The sequence below is a fragment of the Fistularia commersonii genome, chromosome 35 (genome assembly GCF_037954325.1).
Source record: "Fistularia commersonii isolate RoL2024-O1a breed Wild chromosome 35, RoL_Fcom_v1.0, whole genome shotgun sequence".
Classification (NCBI taxonomy): domain Eukaryota; kingdom Metazoa; phylum Chordata; class Actinopteri; order Syngnathiformes; family Fistulariidae; genus Fistularia; species Fistularia commersonii.
The window spans coordinates 1,432,501-1,449,136 of record NC_141318.1 but is presented as its reverse complement, the minus strand read 5'-3'; the positions used below and the strand labels follow the sequence as shown (position 1 = coordinate 1,449,136).

Sequence of the window (16,636 nt, the reverse complement as noted above, 5' to 3'; positions counted from 1 at the left end):
TATTGATCATAAATTAATAATAATAAATGCTATATGAATTATATACATATACATATACATATAAATATTATAATAAATAAAAAAATAAAGATATGTATATATTCCAGTCATATATATATATGTGTATTTACACATTTATTAATAGAAAAGATCTGTTTATATATGAAATATATATGTAAATAAAGCTGGTGCAGACCTGGTGGAGGCACTGCGTCCTCAGGTAGCTCAGCGCCCGCAGGATGCTGGCAGGAAGCGGCGAGCCGCTCCGCTGGGCGCTGACCTGCAGGGGGACCCCGAAAACCCGCCGCCCCTTCAGCTCCACACCTTTGGTCCTCCTCAGGGGTTTGGGCAAGGTCCTGCACACACACACACACACACACACATGCTTCTATTTTAAATGCATGGATATGTGAATGAGTGCAGAAATGAATAAAAGATTAGTAATAGAAGGAAAAATCAATTAAAAATAACAGACCTCATAAATGAAAGTGTAAAGCTCGTCTTTTTTTCCGTCTTAATATTGTATAATTTCAAAAATGGCATTATTGTTATTTTAAAGATAGAACAAAATCATTTTGCTGTGTGAAAAAAAGCTATTTTCAATAATACTAATAATATTAATACATGTAATTATCATACAAACACAGGAATTATAATCATTATAAAACTAAATCAAATGCGTTGATGATACAAATAATTTTAAATGATTGAAAACCTATTTCAAATGATAACAATAATAATAAAAATGAGAATAAATATAATTATCATACAAAAACATTAACTATAATCATTATTATAAAAATAATCAAATAAAATGATTGTTAAAAAGATTAAAAACACTAACAATGATCAAAACTTCAAAAAAATCTGAATTTCAGAAATAGGGTTCAATTATAAAATCAAAATTAAAAATAATACGATTCATAATACTAATAATAAAAACAACAATGGGGAAATTCATTAAATTATTTTATCAGTGCATATTTTGCCACTTTTCATTGGAAAAATTAAATACCTCCTTTTAAATATTCCAAATAATAAGCCATAAAACTGTTATTTCTCTGTTCATGATATAATAAATATCACAATATAGATACAAAGCACAGTCTAATATGACAAAATGATGATTAAAATTAAATATATCACTTATAGCTGTATTTTGATGATATAAACAGATGTATCTCTGATTTAAATCCATCTCTTGGTGAAAGAAGTGTTTCCTGCGTCCTCACCAGCTGCAGCCCTGCTTGCTGGACGGCGAGAACTTGTCCATCAGGGCGGTGAGTTTGAGCAGCGCCATCTTCTGCAGCAGCAGGAACTGGGAGGCCGAGAGGTGGTCGGGTCCCGGCGCCGACGCCGACGCCTCGGGGACGCCGGACAGGCTTCGCTCGCTGGGCCACTGCAGGCGACGGCTCCCGCTGCACGGGACGGAAACCCCCAAAAATTTAATTTTAAAATTCACACGCAGCTGTACATGCGTACACTCGTGTTTATATCGCTTGGAAATGCATGATGATTAAGTTCCGTTTTTTTTTTTTTGAATAGAATAAAATGAAATAAAGAAAGGGATTAACGTAAAAATAAAATTTTATACACCTGTAAGTGATAAATTGGATAGAATAAAATGAAACAAAGAAAATTATTAAATTAAAAATAAAATTCTATACACCTGTAAGTGATAAATTGAATAGAATAAAATGAAACAAAGAAAATTATTAAATTAAAAATAAAATTCTATACACCTGTAAGTGGTAAATTGAATAGAATAAAATGAAATAAAGAAAAGAATTCACATGAAAAAAAAAATTATACACTTGTAAGTGATAAATTGAATGAAATAAAATGAAACAAAGAAAATTATTAAATTAAAAATAAAATTCTTGCACCTGTAAGTGGTAAATCGAATGGAATAAAATGAAATAAAGAAAAGAATTCACGTAAAAATAAAATTTTATACATCTGTAAGTGATAAATTGGATAGAATAAAATGAAACAAAGAAAATTATTAAATTAAAAATAAAATTCTATACACCTGTAAGTGGTAAATTGAATAGGATAAAATGAAACAAAGAAAATTATTAAATTAAAAATAAAATTTTATACACCTGTAAGTGATAGATTGAATAGAATAAAATGAAACAAAGAAATTTATTAAATTAAAAATAAAATTCTATACACCTGTAAGTGATAAATTGAATAGAATAAAATGAAACAAAGAAAAGAATTCACGTAAAAATAAAATTTTATACACCTGTAAGTGATAAATTGGATAGAATAAAATGAAACAAAGAAAATTATTAAATTAAAAATAAAATTCTATACACCTGTAAGTGGTAAATTGAATAGGATAAAATGAAACAAAGAAAATTATTAAATTAAAAATAAAATTTTATACACCTGTAAGTGATAGATTGAATAGAATAAAATGAAACAAAGAAATTTATTAAATTAAAAATAAAATTCTATACACCTGTAAGTGATAAATTGAATAGAATAAAATGAAACAAAGAAAAGAATTCTTGTAAAAATAAAATTTTATACACCTGTAAGTGATAAATTGGATAGAATAAAATGAAACAAAGAAAATTATTAAATTAAAAATAAAATTCTATACACCTGTAAGTGGTAAATTGAATAGAATAAAATGAAATAAAGAAAAGAATTCTTGTAAAAATAAAATTTTATACATCTGTAAGTGATAAATTGAATAGAATAAAATGAAACAAAGAAAATTATTAAATTAAAAATAAAATTCTATACACCTGTAAGTGGTAAATTGAATAGAATAAAATGAAATAAAGAAAAGAATTCTTGTAAAAATAAAATTTTATACACCTGTAAGTGATAAATTGAATAGAATAAAATGAAACAAAGAAAGGAATTAAATTAAAAATTAAATTTTATGAAATGAATTCAAAAAAGGTCAAAATTTATTGTTTTTTTTTTAAATTAAATTTTTTTTATTTTTTTTTATTTTTTATTTATATTAAATCATGATTTAAAATGGATCTAATGACATGATGGATTTTTTTTTTTCTTACTATTATTACATTTATTATTATTATTATTACTACATTATTACTACTATTATTAAGAATAAGAATAAGAATAAGAACAACTTTATTAGTCCCGAAGGAAATTGTTGTGCCAGAGTTACAGAAAATATAACAGTAATAATAATAAAAAGAAAAAGGCAGAATTAGAAATAAAAATAAACTATAAACTACAAAGTGTCTCAGTGAAGCTATAAAGTGTCTTAGTAAACAAGTGATAAAACTATAAGTGTCTTAGTAACAAGGGAGGTAAGGAGTTATTATTACAATTATTATTATTATTTTATTACTTATTATACTTATTTATTACTTATTATACTTATTATATTACATTCATTGTATATTTATTTATTGTATATTGTATGTATGAAATGCGTTAAATCATGAATGCAATGTATGCATGTTTTATTTGTAAAGTCATTTATGTTTCTTTCTTACTTGTGTGTTTACATGTGACAGGATTTCTTTTTATATATTATTTACACCATGGCTCATATATAAGTAATCATAAGATGATTATAAATTATTATATATTCATCATCAATATTTTTATATTGACTTGTCTTCCATCCCACTGAGAAAGACTATGATATATTTATTAAAAGAATCCAATAAGGCATAATTCTATGCATAATATGCGTTAAAATAATTATGAAATTAATTAAATGCTATTTATATTAGCAAAGTACATCATATAAATTATTCATATACAGGATTGTCTCAGAAAATTAGAATATTCTTCTGTAATGCATTTACAAAAACAAAAATGTCATACATTCATTACAAATCAACTGAAATATTGCAAGTATTATTTTAATATTGCTGATTATGGCTTTCACCTTAAGAAAACTCAATAATCCTATCTCAAAATATTAGATTATCATGAAAAAGTAATTTTGTTTTTTAATTGCATTACAGAAGATAAAGAACTTTATCACAATATTCAAATTTTCTGAGACAGTCCAGTATATGAATAATTTATATGATGTACTTTGCTAATATAAATAGCATTTAATAATGCAATTAAAACTGTTCATTGAGCAACATACACCTTGTTCATATAAATATATAGATATATGCATGTATACAAGCACACGCGTGCTTTTATTTGTCAAATTTAAATGAGATTTATCCGAATACATTTAAATGGCATAGCAAATATTTTATATCTAAATATTTTATATGTAAGTGAATGCAGACATCTGAATATTATTAAATAATGTATAAACAGTAAATGACTTTACAAATAACACATGCATTATTCCATTATGCATTGATTTATTCATTGCATTAATTATTTTAACGCATATTATGTGTAGAATTATGCCTAATTGGATTCTTTTAATAAATACATCATAGACGTGTCAATAAAAATATTCGTGCATAATTTCATGATGAATATATAATAATTTATAATTGTCTGATTTGTTTTTTTTTTATAACTATATCATCGTCTTTCATACTGTAAAATACAATTTTATGAAATGCAGTTTCTCACATTTTAGTTTCATATCAATTTATCATTAAAAAAAAGTGTTAAATTTACATTTATATTGAGTAAAAAATGAATTAACATTTTAAATATATATATATATATATATATATCATATTAAGATTAATGTAATAATAATTCAATATTTATTAAGGTATATGATACAATTAAATAGTAGTCATATAAGACATGGTGTAAATTAAACAGAAATGCTTTATAAAATATACATAATTTCATGATGACTATATTATAACAAATAATTATATCTTATTTTATTTTTTAATTACTACATCATCTTCTTTCATAGTGTGAAATACAATTTTACGAAATGCATATTTTTCACTATTTCATGTTTAACTTCATTTTAGTTCTATACCAATTTATCCTTAAAAAAAGTCGACCTATAAAGAAGTAAATAATCTATATTTAGATTTATATTGAGTAACAAATGAATTAACATTTTAAAAAAAGTGTTCATCCCATATTTAGACAATAGAATAAGACAGGTTGTAAATAAAATATAAATCCTGCTGAGACTCATCTATTAATTTTAAAAAATACAATATAATAATCTATATCTTTATTTTTTTTTTTATATCATAGTGTGAAAAATGATGTCATATTTCGTTGCGTTTATTTAAATCAATTTACCATTAAAATAAAATACACATGCTAATGATAAATTCTAGAGGAATATTTAAATACTGTATATGATACAATTAAATAGTATTCATATAAGACATGGTGTAAATAAAATATAAACAGAAATCCTGCTGAGACTCATCAATTAATTTTAAAAAATACAATATAATAATTTATATCTTTAATTTTTTATATCATAGTGTGAAAAATGATGTTGTTCATTTTAATCAATTCACGATAAAAAAAAAAAATTACACATGCGAATGATAAATTCTAGAGGAATTTCTTAAATACTGTATATGATAAAATTAAATAGTATTCATATAAGACATGGTGTAAATTATTTATAAACAGTAATCTGAGACTCATCAATTAATTTTACAAAAATATAATATAATAATCTATATCTTTTTTTATATATATATATCATAGCGTGAAGAACAATGTCGTTTATTTAAATCAATTTACGATAAAAAAAAAAAAAAAATACAAATGCGAATGATAAATTCCAGAGGAATTGTCAAATATGATCATGAACCCAAACATCTGGGTTCTTCTCAGAGCAGGAAGGAACATCTGCAGGAGGAACATCTGCAGGAAGGAACATCTGCAGGAGGAACATCTGGAGGGGGAACATCTGGAGGGGGAACATCTGCAGGAGGAACATCTGGAGAAGCAACATCTGTGGTTTCCTCACCTGCTCCTGGTCAGAGGTGAGGATCCGCCCGGTTCCTCGCCGTTCTCCTCCTCGTCCTCCTCGTCCTCCTCCTCGTCTCCCGGATGCTTGACCTCCAGGTGAATGTGGCTCGGAGAAGAAGGGCAGGAGGAGCTCCGGGCCGAGGACCAGGACCAGGACGAGGAGGAGACCATCTGCTGGAGGTCGTTGATCCCCTCCAGGAGATGGGCCGAGAAGACGTCCCGGTCCTCGGACCGCAGGGTCACCTGGGAGAGCGTCAGCCAATCAGACGCCGAGCTGCCGCGTAAGCTCCGCCCCCTCCCGTTAAAAAACAAAACGTACATTTCCGATAGTCCAAAGTTTTATTCGATCGAATGATGGAGACTTTGTTTAATTGGAAAAACTTTCGACATCATTAACTTTCTTTTATATATATTTTTTTTTTACTCCGTTCGCGGATGAATTGATTAAAATCCACTTTTTTTTTTTTTTTTTTTTTAATGAATTAATATCTGAAAACTCACTTTTCTACACAAATTATCGTCATCAATCTTGGACGGGAAATCAGCGAGAGCGCCGACGCTCCATTAATCTCTTTATCGCTTCCTATCGGACCATTTTTGGGAGTTGAATTGAATGAAATGATGTGAAATTAAATAAAATTAAAATTGAAAAAAAAAACAAAAAAAAAAAAAACAGCTTAATATTTGAATTTTCACGACCACGTTGTTTAATCAAAGGTGATTATATTGTTGTTTTTTTTTATATTGTTTTATTTTTAAATTGCATTTAGCTTTAGCCTTCACCTCTATAAATGTTATAAACCAAAATGACGAGTAAATATTTATGAGTTGTTTATCTATTAAATGAATATTCTTATTTGTGATATTTTTTATGTCATTTATGTATACATTTAATATAGACTATTTTGTATATATCTATTATATAACTAATATAAATTATATATAAATAGCAGCCACATTAACATGTATGTAATGCATTTATAAATTCTACTTTCCATTCATGCACCAGATTTAAATCTAAATTCAACAGTTAACATGTAAATAAACAGGTACATTTGATTCATATTTATGAAATATATTCAATTATTTAAATTATTCACAGTATATTAAATAAAATGTCCAAAAATAGTGGAAAATCTGCTTTTTAAAAACATTTCATTCTGAATTTTACAGTATTTTAAATAAAATATCAGAAAAAAAGTGGAAAATCTGCTCTTTAAAAATATTTCATTCTAAATTTTTAACATATATTAAATAAAATGTCCAAAACCAATGGAAAATCTGCTTTTTGAAAATATTTCATTCTGAATTTTACAGTATTTTAAATAAAATGTCCAAAAATAGTGGAAAATCTGCTTTTTGAAAATATTTTATTTTGAATTTTACAGTATTTTAAATAAAACATCAGAAAAAAAGTGGAAAATCTGCTCTTTAAAAATATTTCACTCTAAATTTTTAACATATATTAAATAAAATGTCCAAAACTAATGGAAAATCTGCTTTTTAAAAATATTTCTCTCTGAACTTTAAAACAAAGCATCTTGTAAAAATTAATTATTCCTTTCTTTCTTAAAGACCTGAAGTTCCCACCTGCGTCTCCGCCTCGCCGCCGTCCATCACGTTGTCGTAGATGCTGATCCGGTTCTCGCCGTCCCGCTCCTCCCGCTCGCCGCCCCGTCGCCCCCGGCGACCGCGGAAGCCGCCCGTCCTCCGGTCGACGTCGGCGGCGAGCTTGTGGGCGAGGGAGGTGGGGAAGGTGCCCGGCTTGTGGCCCTCAGGGACCTGGAAGACCAGGCTCTCCTGGCTGCTGCTGCTCTGGGGGCTGCTGTCCGGGGTCCGGCTCCCACCATCCTGAGACCCAGAACATACTGTCAGGAGGAACCAGGAGAACCAGAGGAGGACCAGGAGAACTGGTTGAGGACCAGAGGAGAACTGGTTGAGGACCAGAGGAGGACCAGGGGAGAACCAGGGGAGAACCAGGGAGAACCAGGAGAACCAGAGGAGGACCAGAGGAGGACCAGAGGAGGACCAGAGGAGAACCAGAAGAACCAGGAGAACCAATGGAGAACCAGAGGAGAACCAGAGGAGAACCAGGAGAACCGGTTGAGGACCAGAGGAAGACCAGAGGAGAACTAGAGGAGGACCAGAGGAGGACCAAGTGAACCAGGAGAACCAGAGGAGAACCAGGAGAACAGGTTGAGGACCAGAGGAAGACCAGAGAAGAACCAGAGGAGGACCAGAGGAGGACCAGGGGAGAACCAGGGGAGAACCAGGGAGAACCAGGGAGAACCAGGGAGGACCATGAGAACCAGGAGAACCAGAGGAGAACCAGAGGAGGACCAAGTGAACCAGGAGAACCAGAGGAGAACCAGAAGAACCAGGAGAACCAATGGAGAACCAGAGGAGAACCAGAGGAGAACCAGAGGAGAACCAGGAGAACCGGTTGAGGACCAGAGGAAGACCAGAGGAGAACCAGAGAAGGACCAGAGGAGGACCAGAGGAGGACCAGAGGAGGACCAGGGGAGAACCAGGAGAACCACAGGAGAACCAGAGGATGACCAGAGGGGAACCAGAGGAGAACCAGGAGAACCAGCGGAGAACCAATGGAGAACCAGAGGAGAATTGGCGGGTAAATTTAGGTGAAAAAACACAACAATTCTGAGGACTTTAAATTTATATATATTTAAATTGTCCCAGATATTTGAGAGAAAGAATGAAAAACCAGCCTTCAGACTCGACTGCCTGATTTTTAGGTATTTTTGGTTAATTTATTATTGATTTTTTTTTTGGGGGGGGGGGGGCAGGAGAACCAGATCAGAACCAGTGGGGTCTCAGAGAAGAACCAGATTGGAACCAGAACCAGAGAAGAACCAGAACCAGAGAAGAACCACAACCAGAGAAGAACCACAACCAGAGGAGAACCCAGGAAATAAAGAAAGCGCATCCAGATTTCATATATAAGGCTCATAGATACGTGAGCCTTATAGTGCGAAATAGGGTCATGTAGTCCTGGGAGGGCGTCCAATCCCGTCTCACCGTCTCGCCCTGGCGTTCCTGATTCGCCGAGCCGCCGCCGCCGCCATCGTGGCGCTTGCAGTCCCTCCTGACCCGCGTGACGGGGCTGGGCGTGCTGACCGCGCTGCTGCTCTCTGATTGGCTGCTGCTGCCGGTGGGCGGCGAGGAAGGCGAGGAGGGCGAGGAAGGCGACGACGACGCCCGGCTGCCGGGTCGACCCTGCGGACTGGGGGAGGGGGGGGGGATTAGCGGCGGTGTTAGCTTAGCTCTCAGGTGATGGTCCGGTGAGGCAGCGGGGGGGTGAGCCTCACCTGGAAGGGCGGCGGAGAAGCTCCGCTCGGCCATCTTGGACCGGAAGCGGCTTGTCGACGGCACGCCGACCTTCATGGCCCGGGAGGAGGGCGGCGGCGCCTCGCAGCCTCAGCCTCTCCATCTTCCTCAGCAGGCTGGAGCCCCGCCTCCTCCTGCGGCGCCCGGCGTGGCCCTCGCTCTCGGAGCTGCTGCAGCTGTGGATGGAGGAGATGTCGTGGCGGTCGCACAGGGCCTCTGTGCTGGCGCCCAGTCGCCGCCATCTTTGCATCCGCCTGTCGTAGGTCCAGTCGGGGCTGATGGCGCACTCGTCCTCCGCCGCCGTGACGTCGTCGCCCTGCGGGAGGAAGTTCACGTCACGCCGGAGAAGGTAAGGAGAACATTGGTACCCTAATTGGGGATTCATCGGATCGGAAACCACCAGACTTGGAACAAGAGCAAGACAACAACAGCAAACGAAAGAAGATGGTCATACCGTATGTTTGGAGAAACTCCGAAGGGTGTTTGACAAATAACATACCGGTACACTTCAAACCCCTGAGGCAAAATCTGGTGCACCACAAGTACAAGACCCCCAGGTAGAAGATAGAAATTTAGTTTTGGTCCTGATGGGCCGCAACTTCCTGCCAGAGGGGAGTGGTTGGAAAGTCCATGTCACGGCTGCGAGGGGTCGCCCAGGATCTTGCCTGTGCGCCTGCGGGTCCTTGAGGCATACAAGTCCTGTAGAGGTGGTAGATCCCAGACAATCACCTTCTCTACAGAGCGGATGATACACTGCAGTCTGCCCTTGCCTCTGGCAGTGGCGTACCATATGGTGATGGAGGAGGTGAGGATGGACTCGATGATGGAGGTGCACCATTATTGTCTTTGGCAACTTCCTCAGGAAGAACATCCTCTGCTGTGCTTTGTTGGAGAGGGAGCCGATTTTCAGCTCCCACTTGATGGCTCTGGGAGATGTTTGTTCCCAGGAAGCGGCGGGACTCCACGGTGCCAGCTGGGGAGTCCCTCAGGATGATGGGGAAGGCTGGGGCTGGGTTCCTCCTGAAGTCCACCACCATCTCCACAGTCAGTTTTCCTGACTGGACCAGGTCACGAGGTGGTGAATCTCCCAACTGTAGCCAGACTCATACCTGCCAGAGGTGAGTCCGATGAGGGTCGTGTCTTCTGCAAACTTCAGGAAGCTCACCGACTGAAAGTTTGTACTGGAGAGACCAAAGGCGGGACTCTGAGGTCCACCAACACCTGAAGGACAAGGGCCGTTCATTTGAAGACAGCAATGTTCAGATGGTTTCAGAGAGGAGTCAAAGAAGCCAGCTTTGTCAAAACAGAAAAAAGAGGGGCCTCAGACACGACCTTTCACAGACGTACAACTCCGTACCAGGACCTTCTGCACCCTCCAAACAACCAGGAAAGACCAGCCACCGGAACTCAGTCCATGTGATCCAACAGTCCATGTGGTCCATGTGATTGGACGCTCTCCCGGGATTAGAATACCATATTTTTCGCACTACAAGGCACACTTAAAATCCTTCCATTTTCTCAAAATCGTCCATGCGCCTTATAATCCAGCACCTTTTGTCTGAATTCTTGTTGTGCTTACTGACCTCCAACCGGTGCAACTAGTGCGACTTTGGTAAGTGACCGTCCAGATGAGCCTCACCTCATGAGATGTTCATTTGTTTGGCTTCACCTTTTCACATTCCAGTCCAGTTGATCCCGCTAAGTTGCTCTTTCGTTAGCATAGCAACCCCCTCCCCCTTACATGTAGCTTCTGCAGATCAACTCCGTAACCCAGACCCTCCCAAAACCCTGGCGGTTTTATTGGGAAACTCCTGAAGCCACTTCTGGCATGAGGGCTGAAGAAGCAAAGACATACAAGTCCAGGGGCCAAGACAAGAAGATTTCCAGGAGAATTCACCCTGATCTGGTCGACTGAGAAGCTCCGCGGACTCGTAAGGACAACACAAGAGGACTCGGTCGGAGGCTCACCTGCCGTTTGGATCTTCGCGGCTCCACCTTCATCTCCACGCATTTGTTTAAAGTGTTCAATCTCCTGAGGTGGAGCAGAAGAAGAAGAAGAGCTGATCAGACTCCAAGTTCTTGAAGGTACCACCTACCAGTATGTGCATTTTTTTTTTTAAATTTACTTTAATGTCTGTATTTTTTAGTGGAATTTTGATATTTTTTAATGTATTTCTGTGTTTTAAGTGCATTTTTAGTGTATGTTGTGAATTATCAGCGTTTTATCACAGTATTTCTGCATATCTTGCGTATCTTTCTCGTGTTTTCGTGCAGTTCAGCGCATCGTTTATCTATTTTTGCGTATTTTGAATCCATTTAAAATGTATTTTTGTGTCTCTATTACTTATTATTATTTAATTAGCAGTCATTTTTATTAAAATAACAAAAAGCAGGGATAGAAAATGGATGGACTTTTCTTCGTGCTATGAATTATCCATCTTTTTCATCAGCCGTGTTACAGAAACTGTTCGGTATGGATCGGTATGGATTTAATTAAGTTTAAAAAATGTTTCTGTAAATATTTAATGTTACAACATGGACAAGTATATTTGGACTCGTATATTTATCAAGTTAGTTATTTAATATATTTATTTATTTATTTTTATTTATATTTTATTAATCTATTTGTATTTTATTTACTTTAAATATATTTTTATTTACATATGTTTAAAGGCAAGGGCAGCCTGTATATGTACACATCTATTCATTTTGTTATTTTTATTTATATTTTTATTTATATATTTTTTACTTACTTTTATTTCTATTTCTATTTATTTATAGACAAGGGCAGCCTATATATGTGCACATCTAATTATTTAGTTTTTTTATGAATATTTTTTATTTATATTTAATTTACTTTTGATATTTATTTTCTTTTATTTCTATTTCTATTTATTTATTGACAAGTGCAGCCTATCTATGTATACACATATATTTATTTAGTTCTTTTTAATTCAGTTTATAGTCACGTGCACTCAATAGTCCGAAAATTATGGTATGTATGTTAATTTGTTAAGAACGGTATCATATAACATTAATATTTTACTTTGTTGATAAACCTTTACAAATACCCAAAAGGTGCTTGGAGGTGAGGAAAAACATTGCACTATTTTTGTGTATTTTAAATGTATTTTTAGTTTTTATCCTAATATATTTTCAAGCATTTTTAGTGTGTTTTAATACATTTTAAATGCGAGACGCGCAATAAGTACTTTGATGCTTTGATGATCAATTAAAAAAAAAAGATTAAATCTTTGTTTTCACCTGCAGAGGGAGTCCAGGGCGTCTTCATCCAGGAAGGGGTGATCCTGCCGCGCCCACTCCGTGTCAATGGGGAACCTGCAGTCTGATGCACAAAGCAGGGAAGATAAAATCCAAGTTTCTGGTGTGTGTGTGTGTGTGTGTGTGTGTGTGTGTGTGAGAGAGTGAATTTACCTTTGAATAACTGGGCATACTGGGGGAAGCCGGCCGTTCGCAGCCAATCACAGGCCTCCTCGGCCTCGATCTCTGCAAAGAGGGTCGGACTGGGTTAGATGAACTTGTGAAGGGTACGTACTTGTGAGCGTTTCCCAATGTTTACATCTTCCTTTTACTACTTCCGCCCTCCTCTGGGTTCAGGTGGCGCCCAGGTGGCACCCAAGTGGCGCCCAGGTGGCGCCCAAGTGGCGCGGAAACAAACAGCACCTGATCATACCAGATAACCACCTGGGAACCCAATGGGCAAGTTGGGGATGGTTGACTTGTATGCTTTTACATCCACGTTTGCACATTGACCCTTTCACACACTCCGATGGCGGTAGAGTTGCCCCACAAGGTGGCTAGCAAGCCCATCGGTGGCAACTGGGGGGTCGGCGCGTGGACAGAAGTAGCCGGGGATTCAAACCGCCAACCACCACAATGGCAATGAGTTTGAAAGTAGAGGAAGTGGCAAGTGGGGTAGCGATAAAGGTGGTGATGTTGGGGGTTGTCCGCGATTGAAAGCGACTTGATGGAGACGTGACATTTCAGATTGAGGGGGGATCAAGTGCACTCGGGGAGCGGCGCCCCGGGTAGTTAGCGAGGCAGCTTAGCCACTTCTGCGCCCTTTAAAAGCTCTTGACGTTTAAGGCGGTTTATACGCTTAAAAAAAAAAGCCCTGGTAGGTTTTGAGGCACGCAGCTGCAGGAGGATGAAACCGCTCTAAGCAGAAATATAATTATTATCATCGCTATTATCATTAATACCGGAATCGTCATGGAGACCACGACACCCTCCCGGGAGGAAGGGAGTCAGGACATTAGAAACCAAAATAAAACATGTTGTTGAAAATGAATACATACATATAATACATATAAAGTACAACCGCTCCCCAAGAAAAGCCCCGAAAATTTGGCGAAAACCTGCTTTAAAATCTAAAAACTTTATTTCAAGGTGTTTTATTCTGCATAGTAGTTAGCGTTGCCGGGGAAAATGTGCTAAATATATTAAAAATAAATAGCATTAAGGTCATCAAGAAGTCGCATTAAATAAAATATTTACAAAGCTGTGCACAATTAGGAAGGAGCTGATGGCGAGGCAATTAGTGAAAAAAGCAAAAATGACTTGCATATTAAATTCCAAGATACCTCTCATGTTATTTTAATATATGCACATTATAAATTATATCATATTATATTATATATGAAATATATATAATTGTATTTTAAATATATATATGAATATTTTTAGTTGTAAATATGTGTATACATATATTTATAAATGTATAAAAAATATATATATGCATGTTAATGAAAGCCTTATATTACGCTTTATTCATTGTTGTTCTGGATGTGTCATGTGACTTTCTTCCCTCAGGTTACGTAACCATGGAAATGCTGGGAATTCATCTCCGTCCTGCTTTCAGGACCGACTTCCACTTCTTGTTACGAGTTTCCTCGGAATGCGTTCTCCGCGGGAGAAGCTCTAACGTCGCTAACGTCGCTAACGTCGCTAACGTCGCTAACGCCACTGCACCTTTGACCTGATTAGCAGCGGAGGTATGGATCCAAGCAGGAACCAAACACTCCATCTGTCTCCAACAACAATGAAGTTTACAGCTTCCACCACACACACACACACACACACACACACACACCGCGGGGGGCGGGGGGGGAGTTCACACATTCGATGCTATCGGCCGGGCGGCGGTGTCACTGGGCTCGCAGCAGGCCGGTGGCCTCTTCCTCTTCCAAATGGCTTTTTGTCTCTGAGGAAGTTGTGATTGGGTCCCTCCGGGGCCCAGATAAGGGATTTCGGACGTGCGACGGGGACGGAGCCGCCCTTCCAGCGCCAGGATGCGGGGAGGAAACCCGAGGACGGGGTAGCTTACGTGCTTTGCTGGACGTTCCCTTTCACCTTGTTTTCTTTGTTTTGGGTTCTTGTTTGCGGGTTTGTTCTTGTCCTGATGGACTCGAGGCTCCAGGAGTGTCCAAGAGCAGAAAAGTAGTTCCCATCTCCATCAGGCACCTTCTCCTTGCTTCACAACAGGTCTAGAACCTTCTTTTGTGAGACGGTTAGCGTTAGCCTAGCCGCTAGTTAAGCAGTAATAGGCTTACTCTGCCTGTTGCACCTCTCATTCTGCTTGAGACGGTATGCTAGGTTTCTGCAGATCATCCGATCCAGACCTTCTCCACATGGAAAGTTTCATTGGACTTGACTTGACACCATGTGTTGGTTCTTCTCCAGGAACAAAGATTTACACCAGGAGTGTCCAAATCATCGGCACGGTAAAATCATAAAGTAATTACCTAGAAGTAACACTCAGTCCACATTTTTCCTTTGTTTTAAGTGTAAAGGAGAACAGGTAAATGATTTAAAAAAAAAACTTGAGGAGCAACCTGCGATTCATTTGGAAAAGTATCTTAAAAATTAAAATTAAATCATAAAAAGATATTAAAAATTAATTCAAAAAAAAAAAAGTGCATGTCAACAACACTATAACTCAGTTCTTTCTTCTCAGTTTTCACCATGGTGAGTCTCATAGTGGCGCTCAAACTTGCTGCATCCCCACCGAGCATACAAGTCACTTATTAACCTCAGTGAACAAATAAGAAGTGATCCATTTTTCTTGGAAAACCTTGCACTCCATGTCCACTTTTCTCTAATTTGACAACGATATCTTGGTGATGAGGTTGTCGGGTCCAAACGGAAAAGCAGGTAGATTTCTAACAATAAGACAAAATGTTATTTAGAGACCTGGAAGTGGCATTTACTGTAAGTTCTGACTCACCTCCTCTTGCTAACACTGACTAAAACACTGCACCCTTAGCCGACGCTTTAGGAGCTGCTTTTTTATTTAAAAAAAATATTTATTTTTAAATTGTAGATTTATTCCGCGGACAGGATTGGACCTCCTGGCGGGCCGTTATTTGACACCTCTGACCTACAAGAGCCGACCATTAAGGGAGCGATCCCTTCACGGATCTTCAAACCACGGCGGTTTATCGAGTTTATCGAGCCTCTGTGGAACAAACGGTGCGAGACGTCCACCCGCCGGCGAGGCGAGGCGACCTCCGTCACGGCGTGAAGGAACCCAAACCCGAGCGGTCTCGGCGCCGCTTTCACGCCTCGCCAAACGCCCCGGCTGCTAGCTGGAGATGCCGAAAGCTGTGTTTCCGAGCGTCCCCTTCCGATAATCCCTTCCTTTGTCGCCCGGAGTTTCTGCACATGTGCGTTAAGGTGAACGGCCACATCAGGGCGCCTCGAGAATGCAAATAAACGCCGGCGTCGCGGGTAATCCAGGCGATCACCGGGCGGGATTAGGCAGCAGCGCTGGAGCTCCACGCCCTGCCGCCTGTATCGGCGAGGGATTACACCTGAGCGAGCGGCGGCCCGGAAAAGAAAAAAAAAAAAGACCGGGATGTGACCGAAAGGGAGGGGGGATTATCTCGCGCGCTGCCCCTGAAAGTACCTTCAGAAAAAAAACGAAGCCTAAGGAAGGAGATACTGACGACACGCGATGTGGGATTATTAAAAATCCATATCATCGAGCGCAGAGAGGCCGGAGGTTCACGACTTCTGCTCCCCAAGATGTTTTACGGCGCTGTAGTTCCTCCAACTGAAGGAGGGAACCTGTTAGCTAGCTTACGTTGCTCAATGGCAAATGATGGGAATGGAAAAAAGACTCGACACCGGCGCCTGTGGAGGTTCTCGATGCTTCATTTGTGTTGAAATCTTCTTCTTGTGGGAAATGGACTTGATTTTCTTCACTTGAGAAGGTGTCGCCCCTCGTACCAGAGGCTCCTGCAGTTCCGATGTTCTGTGCCGAGTTTTCGGATATAACCGACGGGGTCGGGGGCGGGTCTAGGCTACCATGACTTGTTGTGTAGATGGAAGAGTCTGAAGGAACCAGGTGGAAGGGAGTTGTTGTGCTAATGGTGGGGAGTAC

The 16,636-nt window shown here is 38.1% G+C and overlaps 1 protein-coding gene across 2 annotated transcripts in view; it reads right to left on the bottom strand.

The window, feature by feature from the left end:
• The window catches only part of LOC147213693 (rho GTPase-activating protein 7), a 36,366-nt gene that overhangs the window by 14,083 nt on the left and 5,647 nt on the right, over positions 1-16,636 (bottom strand). For both annotated transcript variants that reach the window (XM_086142163.1, XM_086142164.1), the window contains exons 2-10: positions 12,667-12,738; positions 12,496-12,577; positions 11,200-11,263; positions 9,213-9,547; positions 8,923-9,127; positions 7,477-7,737; positions 5,885-6,129; positions 1,233-1,418; positions 197-356 (exon numbers count right to left, since the gene is read on the bottom strand). In XM_086142163.1, the coding sequence (XP_085998289.1) occupies positions 197-356; positions 1,233-1,418; positions 5,885-6,129; positions 7,477-7,737; positions 8,923-9,127; positions 9,213-9,547; positions 11,200-11,263; positions 12,496-12,577; positions 12,667-12,738 (1,610 nt within the window). The remainder of the gene's footprint in view (positions 1-196; positions 357-1,232; positions 1,419-5,884; positions 6,130-7,476; positions 7,738-8,922; positions 9,128-9,212; positions 9,548-11,199; positions 11,264-12,495; positions 12,578-12,666; positions 12,739-16,636) is intronic.